The 18,998-nt window shown below is 31.8% G+C and overlaps 1 protein-coding gene and 1 pseudogene across 1 annotated transcript; both read left to right on the top strand.

The window, feature by feature from the left end:
* The first annotated feature begins 3,326 nt into the window (after positions 1–3,326).
* LOC107642308 (auxin-responsive protein IAA9) lies at positions 3,327–6,921 on the top strand. The gene is made up of 7 exons (XM_016345615.3): positions 3,327–3,804; positions 4,394–4,854; positions 4,929–5,119; positions 5,249–5,475; positions 5,606–5,747; positions 6,449–6,510; positions 6,632–6,921. The coding sequence occupies exons 2-7, from the start codon at positions 4,417–4,419 to the stop codon at positions 6,667–6,669; spliced, it is 1,098 nt and encodes a 365-aa protein (XP_016201101.1). The 5' UTR covers positions 3,327–3,804; positions 4,394–4,416; the 3' UTR covers positions 6,670–6,921.
* Positions 6,922–13,147: 6,226 nt separating this feature from the next.
* Positions 13,148–14,034, top strand: LOC148563183 (uncharacterized; annotated as a pseudogene).
* The last annotated feature ends 4,964 nt before the right edge of the window (positions 14,035–18,998 follow it).

Below are 18,998 nucleotides of genomic sequence, written 5' to 3' on the forward strand. Positions count from 1 at the left end.
ATTAATATATAAGAAGAGAGTGACGCAAAGTTAAGATTCATAATCTTTTAACAGATGACAAAGATAGAATAAGTCTTTTGTAATATAATTAAGTTAACTGAATTCTGTTGATGTTTTGTTTTGCTTTATAGTTATATTGAGTCTTTTTGTTAGTGAATTATAAGAATTTCAGTTCTCAGTTGTATTTGGTTATGAGGCGTTTGTTTTTATGTTGTTTGTGGTGTTCTGTTAGCGTGTATATTTTGTGAGTTTATGTTCTAATTGTTCTTCTTGTATGAGTTACTATGAGCTTTTGTTTTATTATTTTGATTCAATTCTTTTGGATTAGATACCACATACATCTTTAAATTTGATCAATAATTCATGGATTTTTACCTCAAAAAATTGATCAAAATAGTGAAACAAAATTTGTAAACTTTTGTTATTGTCTATTACAAAAAAGTTGTACTTCACCCCATTTCGAACAATAGAATTTAGAAATCTATAAAATAATTTCTCTATCCGTTTTATGTCATGCAGTACTAATTTTCAAATTATAGTATCCTACAATTCAACAGAAGTCGTAGAATATTTGATAAAGATACTCAATAGATATTTATTAGTAAATTTCATTCACTTTCGCATTTTTTTAATCGTCCCTCTATATGTAGTACACAAAAGCTAAAAAATTATCTTTCACTAGTCATTATGAGTACCATTTTGATGAATATTTAACATTTTACTTATATTTATATAGGTTATATTTGTTTCTAAATTCAATTAACTGAATTCGATTTATAACATTCATTTAGCGTGTCGAATCAATTATATTCAATTTACTTGAAATGCTACAAACTCTTGCTAAATCAAAACAAGCTGTTTCGAATTACTTAAAATAACTCTCATCCTTAGTAAATCGAATCTAATTGATTCGATTTATATAGAATAAATGTAAATCGAATTAGATAATTTCGATTTACATAGTTTCATTCTCAGAACCGAACATACACGTAAGTTTCTACGTTTTAGAACAATTATGTAAGAAAAAGTCTAGGGAGCCAGCAACTTTGTTAAATTCTGACCAGCATGTAATCAGTAAAGAAAAGTGAGCCATTGGATGAAATCTCACACTAATCTCATACCATTAAAACCATCATTAATGACTATTTGAAGGCTACAAATCATAAAAATTATTGACTTCCTAACATTCCTCGTTATGTAATATTAAAGGCCATCTGATTTGTTTATGTGAATTAAATGTATCTAAATTTATTTTAATGTATAAAAAAAATAAACTTCAATTAGTTTAAAACAGAGAATAGAAAATAGTATTTATCTATCTTATATCTTAATGACCATATTAAAATTATAAATTAAAAATTTTTATTGAAATTACAAAAAATTTAAATTTTTATACATTTATTTTATATTTATTAAAAAAATTAAAATTTTTCATTAATAATAAACTTATTATATGTTCCAAGAACACTAGAAACACATCTTAACTAAACCGAATAAAATATGGAAAATATAATTTGAGGGGAAGGTGTGAATAGGATCGGGGCTCTCCTGTGATATGCAGTAGTAATGATGGCATTCAAATATGTCAGTAAACTGTCTGATATCTGCTCTAACTGCTTCCCTTGCCAGCCAGCCATTGCTGCCTTCTTTGCTCCATGTTCATGTTCATGCTCATGCTCCTCCCCACCACCCACCAGGCCCCTCCCTCTTCTTGCTGTGCACACATTGTCATTCTTGTTACTACTTACTACTCTCGTGTCTTTCATCATCACCATCATATCCTTTATCAGAAGAAACAAAGAAATCCCAGCTGCACTCCTACCTCATTAATATTTTATGCTATCTATATTTATTAGGAAACATTTCAAGTGCATCAGGAATATCGGTATTCTAGTTATTTTAACCGTCGATCTGAATTATAAAAAATATATATAATATATATTAATTAAAATCAACGGTTAAAATAGGTGTACCAATACTCCCCAATACACCAATATTCTCTGGTGCACTTAAAATGTTTCCAATCTATTACGAGTTTGCTACCGTCTCACTTTCGGATCCATCCAAATCATATTTTTAACCCTTTCTTTGTTCTTTTTCCCCAAACCTACTAATTCCGCTCTGTATTGTCGTCCCTAATTAATGATCCATGCGAAATAATTATTACTACTGGAAATAATTGATTGGTTGAAGTAATTTAATTGATGCTTCCTTTAAAAACTGGTAGTTGTAATCAATGATACTTAAGGAGAAGTACGATTTTGGATCTTGGAAAGAAAAAAAAAATATCACTCTAAAATGGTAAAGTTTGATCATTGTAATTAATCTCAACTTAGGTTAAAATATTTTAATCTAATTGAGTAATTGTGTATTATTTTCATCTTTTACTCCTTTATACTGGAAAATTAATTTTAAATTTTTTGCCGTGTGATTTACACCCTCATACAAAGTAAAAGAAGTTTACATTGAAAAAAAAAAAAGAAGTCCAATTTGATGCTAACTCAATTATCATTAAATAACATACAATGTCGCTAAGTAACTAATAAAAATTTAGTTAATAATAAATTAATAAATATTTTTAAATTATATTCTATACTAATTAATTATTATTAATTAATAATTATTTAAAATTAACTATTTAATAATTATTTATCTGTATTTTTCCAATAACATATGATTCCACTCTCTCTTCTAGTATATATTTTTTCCAATATTAAAATTTGGTGTGCGAAAAATGTACTTGTTATGATAAAAAATAAGATTAAATAATCCATTTCAAAAATAAAAATTCTAATAATGAAATGCATTCTTAGATACATATAAATGAATTAAAGGATAAGTTCAACCATATTTTTTTTAAATTTAAATAAAAAATCTATTATAAATGTCCACTGACACTTGACTAAAAATAAAGTTGGAATTTACTCTAGTCAAAACCTGGTCAGTAATGTATGGTTAAGCATTAGCTAACACTTAACAGAAGCAAATAAGGGGCAAATGAGACATTTAGGAGTTGCATTTCCGTTCCAAACCCAACCTGGTTTAACAAAACCAAAACGGCGGAACCAGAAACCGTCGCTGTTGCCTTTGGGTCTACCAACACATTTGACATTACCCATTTTCTTTTTCATTTTTTATTAGTATTCTTTTGAAAGAAAAAACTGTAAAATTTCATATATAATTATATTCGTATAAAATTATTAAATAATTTAATATATTTAATTAACTATTATCTAATAATTTTTAACTATTAATTTTATACTAAAAAAATTACACATGAATTTTGACTAAAATAAAAGGAAAAGAGACCATGAGAATCATAATTCATAGCACCTGTTTTCAGCGACAAGATATTTAATTTCCTGTCCCCCGCAACGTCAAGAAACCAACGGTCTCGATCTCTCCGTCATACACGATCACAGCCGTCCAACGCCATTCCACATTACTCAATAAATCACCCACATCGCCTTTTGCGACTTTCTCATATTCCGGTTTTGCCCCTACACCCTCCCCCCTCGCGTTTCGTTGCTGTTATGGTTTTTATGTCTTAACGGCACCTCCTTTATTCTTTTCATTCATTCCCGTTTTCAACACAGTTTCTCTCATCTTGTTGCTTTCTTCTTAATGGAAGGACCTTAAACCTCTCTCTCTCTCTCTCTCTCTCTCTCTCTCTCTCTCTCTCTCTCTCTGTTCTTCGCACTGTGTTTGTTACTTCTCTCTGCATTTCGCCGAAAAGTTGCATAGTACAAGAACTGGTTTCCTTCGGCGTTTGATCTGCAACCAGACCTTGTTTCGTTTCGTTAGGTGCGCGCTTCAAATCTTCCCTTTCCTACTCTAGCAGCTCCATTGTGTGTGTGTGTGTGTGTTTTGAGAAAAAAAAAGAAATCGGTGTTTCTATTCAGCTGTTTTTCCTGAGCTAACACTAGGGCCTTGTTTTTGGGTGATGATTCGGTGTGGGCGCGGATCTATTGAGCTGACGCTGCGCCTTCTGTTCTTTCTGTTTTGTTTTGGGGAGAATAATAGAAGGGGGAAAAAATGTTTGGTAGTGTTTTAGTTTCGCATGAAAAATCAGCATATTTGTTTAAAACTTTCATGGATATTTTGATTATTAGCCATTTTGGAATGCGAAATAAGCTTAATTTAAGCATGCTAGTCAAATGTTTTGTTTCTGGAAGCGATTTACTTTACTTTTAGGGTGCTCTGCAGCATTGTCTTATGGTTAATTGATGTTTAAATTGCTTACTAATCGTGTGATTATTGTGATATTGTTTAATAGGGCGTGTTTTTTTTTTTTTGTTGATTTTGTTAATAGCGTATAAGGTTTCTATTTCTGGCAATATGTGAATTGATTTTGTGGCTTTACATTTTCTGTCTATATCTGTTTGTGTGGCAGCTTGATTGTGTCTCTGGACTCTGATGTCTCCGCGGGCGCTGGCGCTGGTTTCAGAGGACGAAGGGCAGAGCAAAGTCTCCACGGTAGCTTCTGCATCTTCACAATCCCTGGACTGTTTCTCCCAAAGTGGGGGTGGAGGATTGAAAGAGCGAAATTACCTTGGGTTGTCTGATTGCTCATCAGTGGACAGCTCCAGTTCTGCTGTACCAAGCTTGTCTGATGAGAAGAAGGGCAACCTGAATTTGAAGGCTACTGAATTGAGGCTGGGACTCCCTGGATCCCAGTCGCCTGAAAGGGATCCGGACGTAGATGTGTTCTCTTTGAGCTCATCGAAGCCCGATGAGAAGCCGTTGTTCCCTTTGCTTCCTATGAAAGATGGTATCTGCTCGTCGTCCCAGAAGAATGTTGCTGTGTTGGGAAACAAAAGGGGTTTTGCTGATACCATAGATGGATTTTCTCAGGTGAGAAATTCTCCAGGTAAAACAGTATTTACTGCTGATTATGAATCTGACTCATCACTACATATTTGATGCAGGGGAAGTTTGCTGGTAATACAGCAATAAGTGCAATGTTATCACCTAGATCTTCTGGTCTACAGCCTACGGTGACGAATGAAATGCCAAAGGTGTTACAAGAACAGCCATGTGCAGCTAATGGAACTGGTCTAAATAGCCAAACGGGTCCTTCTGCCAGTGCCAGTGCCAGTGCCAGTGCCCCAGCTTCTAAGTAAGTAAAGCCTGTTGGATCATGGATATACAATTTGTGAAAGAAACATGAAGTTGGATGAAGGCCTTAACAATTGATTTTTCATGTGTTTCTTGTTTATCTAATGTGGTAAGGTCTCATGTGTTGCAGGGCGCAGGTCGTTGGTTGGCCTCCTATAAGATCATTTAGGAGAAATTCAATGGCAACCGCATCAAAGAACAATGATGAAGTGGATGGAAAACCTGGTTTGGCCGCACTCTTTGTGAAGGTCAGCATGGATGGTGCTCCCTATCTCAGGAAGGTGGATCTCAGAAGTTATGCATCCTATCAAGAACTATCTTCTGCCCTTGAGAAGATGTTCACTTGTTTTACCCTAGGTATGCTGTAGCAATTCGGATTTATTTTATCTTAAAATTGCTTTCTATCATGTAATTTGTTTTCAAATTTTTGCTGTTACTGAATAGTTTTAGCTAAACTATAGCCTTTGGTACTTGTGTACAATATCAGGTCAGTGTGGCTCCCATGGATCTCCAGGAAGAGAAATGTTGAGTGAAAGCAAGCTGAGGGACCTTCTGCATGGTTCAGAGTATGTCCTCACTTACGAGGATAAAGATGGGGATTGGATGCTTGTAGGGGACGTACCTTGGGAGTAAGTCATATTTGAACTCTATATGCTTTGTCTATTTTTTTATATTTTCATTTTTATTTTTCAGACAATAGAGCAAGTGTACTGTAGCAAATGTATGCTCTAGAAAGTCCTAATCATTATTAATCAGTGCGAATAGTTAATCAATTTCCAACTGCAAAATATTTGTCAATCATCTTAGATTCTTAGTTACTAGTTTTAGCCTTTTAGGTATTTAAAACATAAGATTAAGTAGGCAATATATATGATTGCAACTTACCCCAAAAAGTAACCAGGAAATTGTCCTTCACTAAAACAAAAGTTTAATCTGCACCGTGGTTGTTTAGCATGCTACTCTACATACAGTAGTTCTTCATAATCAAACATAAGAATATTTGTGCTAGATCGACCGGTTTTAATGCAGCAATTTGGTTTCCTTCTCTTCTGGTGATTTAGCACAAGATGTTTGGTTAAAAAAGTTTGTGTATATGGTAGATACTTATTCAACTGTATCACATCACACTAAATATCTTGACCATGCCTACAAATTACAATTTGACTGTTGAAATGGTTGTTATGCGGGCATTAAGTATTTCTGCAAATTAACTTGTCCATTCTTTTCAATACTGAATACCGAGAAAATGGACTATAGATTCATTGATTGATTGAGATTTTCGCTTTGCTCTTTGCATCTTCACTAGTTTTAACCGCAAATTTACTTGTAGGATGTTCATAGACACTTGCAAAAGACTGAAAATCATGAAGGGTTCTGATGCAATTGGTTTAGGTATGTATTGATTGTATTCTGTGATGATTTATTTCGAAGCAATTTTAATAGGGAAGAAACCTTGACTCTAAGTACCTCTATATTTGGACAGCTGCTTAAGTAGACTTTCTGTTCTTTGCAGCTCCCAGGGCCATGGAGAAGTCCAAGAGCAGGTGTTAGATGCTGTATCCAGATGTTTGGAAGTGATGACTGCCGTTTTTTGTGTATTAAATATGCTTAGTTCTGGATTACCTATGTTTCTAAGTCCATTAAGAGTCTGTGTTTATCTCTGTTTGTTATATTTGTTATCTTATGAGGCTACCTTGGTAGATTTAGTGTTTGTGGAATCTGTAATCATTATAGGAACCTGTCTTGGATGAATCGAATGCCTTTTACAGCCTAATTTACTCATCCCAATCTATCATTGACTAACCTTTTTCTTGTCCATTATTCTTTCAAAGGATAGATAGCATGTACTACCTGAGTTTTTTAAACGAACTAATACATTCATACCAAAAGCAAAAAAGTAACCCAACTAATGCACATTTAATTGTACATCTGAAAAAAAAAGGCGCTCCTAAACATTTCTAATACAATGTTTGTACTTTGTACAATATAAAATGGTTTTCGATTTTAATACCAACTTTCTTATTTAGCAAATTTTTTTTTAAAAAGGGTTTCTTATGTTCACATTCTTGTCTAGACAACAACTGACGAACACAAATTTTTAATATTGGGTCAATGAGTTCCCCAACTGCTACTTTTGTTTTTGGGCCGGCATGGCCATGTATCTTTGTGAAGCCCATATCATAATAGCTGATTAATTATATATTGAATAACCCCGTCCAAACAAAAATAAAATTATATATTGAATATGTTGCTTGGTAGGAAATATGACTACATAGCTTATTCGGCTTAGTATATATGAGTGTAAGAGGACCAAGAAATCGTTTGCCTCTATGTTGAGATTTATTAAGACTTAACCTATTCTACCAGGTATCCAGCTATGTGCTTTTATATTGTAATTAATTCACTTCTATTTCGAAGTATGATCCTAGTAAAGTAGTAATGGAAGCAATAGTCTTTAATGCATCTTATTGTAATTGTACATGTATATAAACCTGCTTGTTACCTGTTTTTTCTTTTTTACAAACAATGAAAGCATAAATTCAGACTCCAAAGAAGGGAAAAAAAAAACTGATTAATTGTTTCATTGCACTTCTTTTGACTTATCTCATCAGTATTGTTAATTTTAATTAAACTTTATGGTTGTCATAACACACTTTATGAATTTTGTTAGTTTAAGCATTATGATGATGGGTTTTAATTATTCTCCCAGGTTAGTGCATGATTAATTATGAAGCAAGATAATTAAATATACACAAAAGACATTAATGGGGGTTTGTCATTTGCTCTAGATTCTATGTATGATACTAATGTTAATGTGAATTTAATCATGTTATGTTGAATGGCAACATGATGGCGTACCCATTGAAGGAAACAAGCTTTATATCAAGATAGCTTTTGGCATTAGTGCATCTAGCTTTTTAAGATACAGAATCATGAGGGAATGTTTGTGTTCAACTGGCACCGATCTAGTTCCATTTTCATGTTTCTTTTTTAGTCTATTTTCCAAGAACTTCAACAATAGATTACAGGTTTCTCCAAAGTAAAAATGACCTCACTTTGTGTATTGTTTAGTCGAATGCATTTATTGTAAGGTTAACTAATAAGCTTAGGTTAATGTTCTCTCCATGTTACTTTTTATGTATATTTATATATAAGGCTCAACCTTATTAATTAGGAGAGGCAATCAAAGTTCTTTATAGAGGATGAGGAATTGAGACTGAAAAACAAAAATTAAGAGATAGAGACTAAATTAAATTTTTGTATTATATGTTTGGTATAAAATATATTAGACTAAATTGTTTTTATATTATGTTTAATTTAAGATAAATATAGAAGTTGGGGTAAATTTGGAATTTAAATAGTTAAATAAATATATTTTTAAAAAGTAATATTAAAATTTTAGTTTTTTGTTTCTAAAAATTTTAGTACTTTATGTTCTCAGTTTTTGGAGATACTGGAGGTAATAAAATTTTGAATATCAAGAAGAACAATTATGATCCGGAAGTTAATCAGGGGCAAGTGTTCGAATCTATTATGACATAAGATATAGGCGCTCAACAGACCTTTTTGAATTCTCTAAAACTCCTCCTGGACTTTGAATTTCAATTCAATAATTTTTTTGTGCAACCTAGGCTAGAGGATTCAGATTTGAATACCGTTGTCAATATTAGTTTAGTGTTGAAAACATAGAATCGCGAAAAACAAATGAATTCAAATTCGAAAAAAAAAATGAAATATTAATATAAATCGAATTTGATTATATTTTTAGTAATTTGTTTTTATTATATAAATAAATATATTCTAGTTGATATTTGTCAATATTCTTTCTGAAATGTTCGTTCTAATTTCTACCACTAAATATAATACTGAATCCGTTTATCTCAGTTTGAATATCTAAAAACAAACGCTACATATAATAAGTATGATTAATGATAATCGGATTCCTTATAATAGGAACCTTAATTACTAGACAGCATTATTGCTTGAACCAACACAACGTTAAAATTCTTGCTTGTTATATATAGAAGTTTCAAGAGAATTATCACAAAGGTTTGTATGTGTCTTTGATTTAAACTGAATGACCCCTTTTCACCTCTTGTCATATAACAATCCAAATACATAATCTTGAAAAAGCTAAATAATAGGAGATATAATCTACTTAGTAGAAAAGCAAAAGTGTTTTTTCTTAGGACTAATTAATAATTGTAGTTGTAATCATTACCTAATTAATTAGTGGAGGAAAGCTGTACTAGTGAGATTGGAAGTATCAATTATTGATTCATTGAAGTTGAGTATCACTTGTTGCTTCTTTGAATATTCTTGGGTTCTTACCAGTATGTGATATAAAGTTCAAATTTTATTTATTTCTTCTTGTTATTGTTTAACCCCATTTTTAATAATGTAGCTCTATTATGTGCACCACCACCACCTGGTGAAAAATATGAATAAAGAAAGGGAAAAAAAAGAAAAGAAAAAGAAAGAGTAGGCATCTTAATTCTTTATGCACATCATGGTGTCCAAACCTAGATAGAATTACCCAGCTTTATTGACATTGTTTGTAATAATATAAGAATATAGGTTTGGAACCTGATCCGTCACCGTATAACTCGATCTTTATTGTGCATTATAAGTTATAACTCGGCCTTAATTATCATTCATTCTGTAATCGATACTTTCATTATCGATTTAATGACCATTATTCTGACTTAATGATCAACGGTCATACCATCAACTCTATTAATCAACTCTATGCCTATAAAAGGCACCAATTTCTATATACACCGAATATTCTATACATATTCTAGATATATTCTATACACATTCTAGATAGATTCTAGAGAAATTTTAGATATATTCTATATACATTCTATATTCATAGAATTATTATAATATACAACACATGATAACTTCTATTTCATGCCTTACATTCTATATTCGTAAAATTATTCTTATACCTCTTAAACACTTACTGACTTTAGCGTCGGAGTATCTTTTGCAGGTATCCATTCCCTTGTTCTCTCCTTGTCGACGTATAACTCATCCCGATGAGAAGCTTGAAGACATTCATCGATGGACGAGCGATACACCGACCAAACTCAGCAAGAACAGATCCAAACTTTAAACCGCTTATATTACACTCTTTGAACGCAACCATTTTTCAAACTTGCATTAACATGAAATGCTTGTATATCAAATTGTCATCATTTTTAATCTTTTGGAAACATTAATGATTAACTAAACATATATCTAAGAACATTCACCCATTAGCATTATCAAATTAAAGCTAACCTGTTGTCTCTCTAGGTCTATCTGAATTATACCTAACATGAGTCATTAGAGCTAGAGTGTGAGCAATGGTCACATTCTCATCACCATATCCATCAAGAAATTAGAAGGATATCTATCACTTTCACATATATCTTTTGTTTGAAGAGTCAAAGCTGTGCATGGGTGATGAATGAAGAGGACCTATCTACATTGAAAATGAAATTTTAGTAGAATGAACACTTTATTATTTAAATGTGAGTTATTTATAAAAAATATTTGAGTAATAAAACATTTTTTTTTATCAAAATTTTTTTTTTTATATTTTTAACTTTCTTATGAAATATTAAAGGTTAGACTAACTTGATATTAACTCAAGATATTGAGTAAATTTGAGGACCGACATAATTATATTAGAATGGATCCAAAATCGTGACATATGAAAGACTAAAATGAAAATTTTATTAAAGAAAATAATTTGGTAGTCGCCCGAGTCAAGAAATGGCTCATTTTTTCGGTTATGAAAACTACGAACTCGGACCATACGAGTTGTGTGTATGAAAAATGTGATGATCAAGTCGGAAGGTCTGAGTTGTAAGTAGAGAAATTTTGAATTTTCGACAAAGCAAATCGAACGGTCCGTGTTCTATGTATAGTTAATTTTTTTTTTAAAATTTGTATTATTGGAGCAAATCGGACTGTCTAATATGGTCCCTTTCAGTCCAATTTCTCTTCTACTGACACCACATACATGTAAAACACACCTGAATTTCATAACGAAATCCTACACCATCCTCACCTCCATAATAAAATTAAAAAGTGTCTAAGTCAAATAAAAATGAAAGGCAGAGACAGATATCCATTGCATTGATGCATGAATTATTATATTATCCTAGAGGCTTCGAAAAATAATAATCATTTATAAATATATATTCTCCATACACGAACCGGAAAATAAGCTTATTAGGCAACAATCAAATCTCTTTCTTTCTAAAAATTGCTTTCCGTGTTGTACAATAATTCCCATACGTGTTTGTTCTTCATCCATTCCATATGGAATGTCTTATGTTACGTGTCAATGTCGTTCTGATCATAATCACAAAGTTAAGGTCCCATACAGTTGTTTTGAAAACTATCTGACATCATCAACATTCTCTACATTCATTGCTTTTGCTGCGTCAACCATTATATATTTGCATCAATATAATTGACACAGATAGTTTTGAAGATGAAATAATCAACATGTGTCCTTCCTTATATCATTGATCTTCTCCGTAGCGTAGTCTCATTCAATTTGGATTTTGGAGTAAAAGGGTTGACATATCCTTGCTTTCTTTTAAAAATAATTGTCGTTTTGAAAATTTTTTCGAACGTTAAAAAAAAATTAAATTTTACCCAATCTTCTCTAAATTTGAGGGTAAACTATTCTTTATGACATGCTTTTTTATAATTAAATAAAATAAAATAAATTAATTTATTATGATTAATTTTAACTTTTAATTTAATCTAAAATTTGTTAATTTAATTAATTTGTCATAATGTAATTTTTTTTTACAAATTATAAAAATTATTAAAAAAAATTAATTTTGTAATTTTTATTTTTTTAATTATATATTTATTAATCAATTTCAATCATAAAATAAAAAAATTTTCGAAAGACAAAAAATAAATATAAAAAAATTCAAGAGACACATAAAATTTAAAATTTTCAAAATTTTCTTTCTTTTGCTTTTTTAAATTTTTTGAAAAAAAATAATAAAATATAAAATAAAATTTTTCTAATGATTTTTAACTATGGTATAACTTTTTTTAATCTAACCTAAATTTTGTTAACCTAATCAACTAACTATGGTATAATTTTTTTACAAATTATAAAAATGAATAGAAAATTTTTATTTTATATTTTATTATTTTTTTCAAAAAATTAAAAAAGCAATAGAGAGAAAATTTTAAAAATTTTAAATTTTTTGTGCCTTTTTTTTTATTTATTCTTTATTTTTTGAGATTTTTTTTGTGATTGAAATTGATTAATAAATGTATAATTTGAGAAAAAATAAAAAATTATAAAATTAAATTTTTTAATAATTTTTATAATTTACAAAAAAATTTACATCATGATTAATTAATTCAATTAACAAAATTTAGATTAGATTAAAGTTAAAGTTAATCATGATAAATCAATTAATTTTATTTCAATTGATAAAAAGAAGATATATCACAAAGGGTAATTTATTCTCTAATTTAGAGAAGGTTAGATTGTATTTACCTAAAAAAACTGTTATTTAAATATGAAATAAATATAAATACATGAATTTTTAATATATGAAGAATTCAAAACAATAGTTATTTTAAAATAGATAGAGTAAACAATATAATATAATAATGTAAATTTAGGGTAAAAAAATTGGTTATGGGTTTATTACTGGTGTTTTAGTTAGAAATAAGTGCAATCAGTGTATTTACAAATTAGGGGAAGTGTCAGATGAAAGCCCCAACACGAGGCGGGGGCGTGTTGAATGCAGCACGTGGGGGAATGATTGCCACGTGGTGAAGTTTGGTTGCATGGGACTGCAGCACATGGGGGCGTGCTGAGTCAGCATGGGGACGGGGCGTGTTATCCATGGCAAACTGTCATTGACTGATGAATCAACACGTGGGGGGGGGGGGTGTTGAGTGCTCCCCTCTATATAAGGCAAACCTCGATACCATTTTCATTGCGAGAAAGAGTGTTCTTTGAGTGTTCATTGATTGTGTTGCTAGTGTAATGGAGGGTACCGCAAATTTGATAGTGTATCGCAACGGTGAGATTATACGGAATACTCATGAAGGAGTGATGTTTGTGTGTCAGAATCCATTTTCGATTGTGTTTCCATGCACCATAACGTTAATGGAGCTTTAAAACGGTATCTGTCAAAGCATGGAGAACGCTATGTTGAGGAGAGTGAGCAGTATTTTGTACCGTAATCTAGTTATAATTTTTGGTGGTCTAATACAGTTTGATATTATGCCGATCGTTGACGAAGCAAGTATGCGAAATATGTTCCAAATTCACCGGAGACTCAGATGCGACAGCCACAGATTGAGCTGTATGTTGAGTTTGAAAATGTAGAGACAGATGGGATTCAAAATGATTTAGATATAGAGGATGATAGAGTTGCAGTGTACGAAGGAATGAACAATGACAGGGAAGAGGACTTCGAAGCCACTTATGAAGCCGGCGACGAAGACGAGGATGGTGATGTGGGAGTCGAGGTAGCAGCGGAGAATGTTGTGGTTCATCCCGCAGTTAGTCAACCGATGAACGTCCCACCTTTTATGCGTAATTTGGATCTTGACGTCATGAATGCACTGAAATTTTTGAAATATGCAAACATAGGTACGTGATGAGTGAATAATATATTTTTGTGTTTTTTATATTTTTTATGGATCAATAAATGATGATTTCTGCTTTCTGTAGGTGTTGCTAACCCTGAGGACGGGCAGTTCAGGATCGGAATGTGTATAGTTCTAGAAAGTCTGTCGTCGCAGCAATCAGAAGTTATACTATTTCTAGAGGAGTCGATAATGTTTATGAGTCCGAACCACAGACGTTCTATGCAAAATGCAAGACGTATGGGCGTGGGTGCGGCTGGCTTATCCAAGTCAGCTTGATACGGAAAAAAGGTTGTTGGGAAATACGAAGATACAACTGTAAGCACACGTGCACCATGGAAACGATTTAATAGGATCATTCCATGTTGGACTCGGACATAATTGCTGAGGCTATAAGGCCATTAGTAGAGACTGACCCGTCCATCAAAGTCAAATCTATAATTGCGGAAGTCTAATCAAGGTTGCCCCATTCCTCTATCCATCCCCATATAAAACTGTCCAGTCATAAAGATGCACTCCGCGAAGAGTGATGCAATGCTCTCTTGATAGAATGTCTTTTGCTACCAGCGCGGGGAAAGGGGGTTGTGTATACCCAAACTGACGCATCACTCGGTTCGCAGAGTGTCATTCGACACACTTGAATGACAATAACGGAGCAACGATATCACACACCTCAAGATGTCCATATAACTCGTCAGGTATAATCAACCCTTCGTACGGCCGCCACACAAATTGTCATATATTATTAGAAAATTAGAACCTTAATCTTAATGTTTGGATACGTGAATCATACGAACCCTAAATATTTACCTCGTCCATGTAGTCTACTTCCTGCCTAAATATTGCTACGGTCTTCGATAACCACGCTGAGCTTCGGCCTCCGATAGGAATAACTCCATCTGAAATATGGTTCATTGAAAAAATTAAAAAAGGATACCGTCAATCAAATATGCATTGTCAATATAATGCAGGACTAAAATAGGAACTGTTACCTCATGGCAACTGGTATCTCAGCCGGTGGAAAGGACTGTCTGCGTACGGGTGTAATACACGGCAACCGCTCTCATGCCCAAACAAACAACAGATTAAGAGGATCATCCATCTCCTTAGTATCATACCGTGATGCACGGCATAGTACTCTGTAAAGATGCACGAGACATGTTGCCCCTCAACTATAAGTATGGATCCGCTCAAAATCGCGAAGTAATGGTAGATACTTCGCGTGGGCATATGCGGTCGACTTATCCGTGAATAGGGCCGAACCCAACAAACAGAAAATCCGGCATCTGACATATCTCTTAATAGACTCCTCAGTGTCCAATGGCTTTGCGTCTCTGATACCTCGAACCCAACCCGGCTTTATATAAGATTTCGAAGAACTACTGATAACCGATTCGTGACCGAATATCGCGATACTCTGACTCTGTAGGAAGTCGCTACTACTATCTGTCCAGCCGCTCATATACTCTCCACCAATGGGTAGGCCAAATATATGAGCAAATCTTCCAGTATCACAGTAACCTCACCCACCGACAATACAAAGGTATGAGTTTCTGGCCTCCACCTTTCCACCAAAGCAGCTAATAAAGGGTAAAATCCTTTTATGAACCCAATCCTAGAGACGTGATAGAATTCCGTTGAGTGTAAATAATTTTCGACCATCGGATTCCACGTCTACCGCAGATCCAGTTTACGAACCATCAAATTCCTGTTTGACTGGTTCAACAAAAATATATTTATTCACTAAATATTAGTTTAAATAAATAAAAATTATTAGAAATAAATATTTATAATAATAATAATTTACATAAATATAAAATATTGTTATTTCTAATCATAAATAAAAAACATTTATTTATTTAAATATTATAAATAAATACATTTAATATTTATATTCAAAAATAAATAAATATAAATAATATTTATTTTCGAAAATAAATAAATAAATAATATTTATTTTCGAAAATATATAAAATATTTAATAATATTTATATTCGAAAATAAAAAAATCTAAATAATATTTATTTTTGAAAATAAATAAAATATTTAATAATATTTATATTCAAAAATAAAAAATCTAAATAATATTTATTTTTAAAGATAAATAAATATTATTATTATTTATATTCGAAAATAAATAAATATAAATAATATTTTTATTCAAAAATAAAAAATATAAATGATATTTGTATTTATATAAAATAAAATATAATTATATTGGACAATTTTTTTATTATTCAAAAATATTAATAAAATACAAAAAAATAATAATACTAAAATAATAATATTATATTTTCATATAATACTAACAACAACAAAAATTAAAAAAATTTAATTTAAATACAGAAAATAATAAAATTTATCAACTTACATAAATTGGATAATCCAAATAATTGATATGTTCTTCAGGTGTCGTTTAATTATGTACGATTTTTAATCACCACAAATTAATAATTTTTTTTATAGTTTTTTTTTTTAAACACACCTAAATCCTAACTCTCAGTATAACACACACACTTCACATCACAACACACGATTAACTTTTTATTTTACCCTTCTTCTTCAGTCTATCTTCTTCTTCTTTTTCAGTATAACACACACACACTTCACAAATGATACGTTTCACCAAGATGCTCAATTTATAGAGTTTTAATGAGAGTCGCTGGTTACAGAGTGGGGGAGCTGTCCCTGCATGCAGACCACTTGCAACACGCCTCCTCCCCCGTGTTGCTGTAGGCTCCTCAAAAACGAACGGAGACCTATTCTTTAGGAATCTTAGCCCTCTATATATACAGAAAAGTATGATAACTAAAAGTTAGTAGCTAAAGTTGTTCTCAATAACAAAGCCTCGGAACTTTTGATAGGATTGGAATGGGTTGGCCGTCGGGGAGGAAGAATATGGTGCTTGAAGGACTAAAGCGCAGTCAGTCTTAAGGGCCTGCTTCAAGGCTTAGCTCTGCAGAAGGAAGACTTTGACTGGGGTTTATAAAGAAGTAGTTGATCAGAGTTCTTTTAGTGACATAATTCCTCTCACATTTGTTCCAGAGTCTGAAAGACTCTAACCTCTCACTATCGTTCGCCAAGATTCAGAGGCAACACGCTCCCTGTGTGTTGCCACCCATTCCTGCCCACCACTTCACCACGCCCTTCTGCATGTTGCTGGAGAATTGCCATGTCTCTGAGGGACCCTGTCACCACGCTCTTCAACGTGTTAAACCTGACTCCTACAACGTAACAAAACACTCCCTCTTTAGTATTGAGTAAATATACCAATATATATTCTATATAAAAAATAATTTCTGATAAACTTATTATGGTACTTAAAAGCTACTTGCATGGAGCAAATGATACAATATCTTCTTTCAGTCTGTTATTTGTTCCACAAAGGAATTATTTTAATTTCACAATTAACTGCATTACTTAACTCATAACATACATGTGATAAAACACAATAAATAAAGCCTTCGTTATAACATGTATATAATCAACAATAATCTTAGAGAGGAAAAAAAAATCAAGCTAAAACTTATTTTATTTAGTAATTAATTAATTAATAAATTTTAAATAAAATAAATTTTGGATGTTTTTGGTTAATTTTTTTTGTTATTAAACATTTTTATATAGTCAATTTCAATTAGTCAAGTACTCAGCCTATTCATCCGTTTTAGCTATCATTAAACTCTTAAATAAAATTTTGATCTCCAATAATCCTATCGATCTTATCATGATAACTAACTAACTAGATCTAATATTGTGTATTTTATAATATCTAACCCTATTTATTATGGTGAAAATTAACTAATTCTTTTCGATCCATACTATTGAATTATGAATATGGATAAGGGTAAAAAGGTAGAACAAAAAATAATGATTGAGTTGTGTTGAAAAGAGATTCAGAGGTATGTTGTTTTTGCTTTTTAAACCAGCCAAATACTAAGGCATATAATTAATGCTGGTATATATATATGAAAATCCTTGGAGTCTAGTGTTCCATTATAATGCAATGTGATTATTTATAATTGGTTGGTGGGTGATCCTAACATTTTAAGGGCCAAGGCATGTGCTCCAATTATGGCAGCCACACAAACACTATCATCCCTTTAAACCTCTCATTCTACATACACAAATATTGAACCATTATTGTCCCCCCTAATAACTAGTGTACTAAATTTGTGGAACCTGACCTATATTATCCCTGTTCCTTTAACCATGTGAATTTTAAGTAACAATTATTATAAAAATATTTGCAAGATAACAGAAAATTAGTTTAAAATTATTTTATTTTGTATTATTTAATTATCAGTAAAATAATTACGTAATATTAGATATAATAATGATACGGCCGTTACAAATCTGAATCATAATTCGGCATTTTGCACTATAACTCGACACTTTACGTTATAACTCGCCGTTATACGTTACATACAATCAAATTCAACGGACTACATCTTGAAATAAGACTAGACATTATCACTTATTAAAACTTATTAATTGCTCTTCAATTCAGATAATCAATAGAAACGTAACCGACCTATTTTATCTTCAAAGGATACATTGAATTCTCAATACTGACTTAAGTTTCGGATCGGAGTGTCTTTGCAGGTACACTCCCTCCCTGTTTCTTGCTCAAAGCTCTACGCGATTGGACATCCTCCTGGAGTAAAGCTCGGATTACCACAAAGCTCAAAGGTCGGCACTGAAAATAACAACTCGGCGTCGATTCTCAGAGACCGAGCTCTCCCTCCAGGTATCATACAAGAACAAATAATAAATGTATAATTAAAAAGGTTACACGTATGAAATTATAGATATCAAGTGAAATAAAATAACTTTAGGTTATTTTTTGGCTAACATTACTTTTTTTTTCACGGTATTCTCCAACCCGACAGATCAATGACTAATTCGTCGCAGATTTGAACTCCATTTAAGGGTCTACCGCTGGTCAATGGGTTGCTGCATACACAAAGCGGGATTCAAACTTCCGACACTTGCTTAAGCAAACGAGTGAACTGACCACTCGACCAACCCAAATTAGTTTTTGACTAACATTACTATATATAAAGTTTGATTATCTCATCACAATACCTAGAAATTAGATTGCTTATACAAAGGGTTGTTTAAATTTCATAAAGACTATATATATATAACTCATTGACATTATTATCTTTAAACGGAATCATTTGATTGGCTAAATATATATGTGTATGGGGGTGACTCAACAACAACAATAAAAAATAAATTAT

This window comes from Arachis ipaensis, chromosome B5, assembly GCF_059453495.1.
Source record: "Arachis ipaensis isolate K30076 ecotype BB chromosome B5, ASM5945349v1, whole genome shotgun sequence".
NCBI lineage: Eukaryota > Viridiplantae > Streptophyta > Magnoliopsida > Fabales > Fabaceae > Arachis > Arachis ipaensis.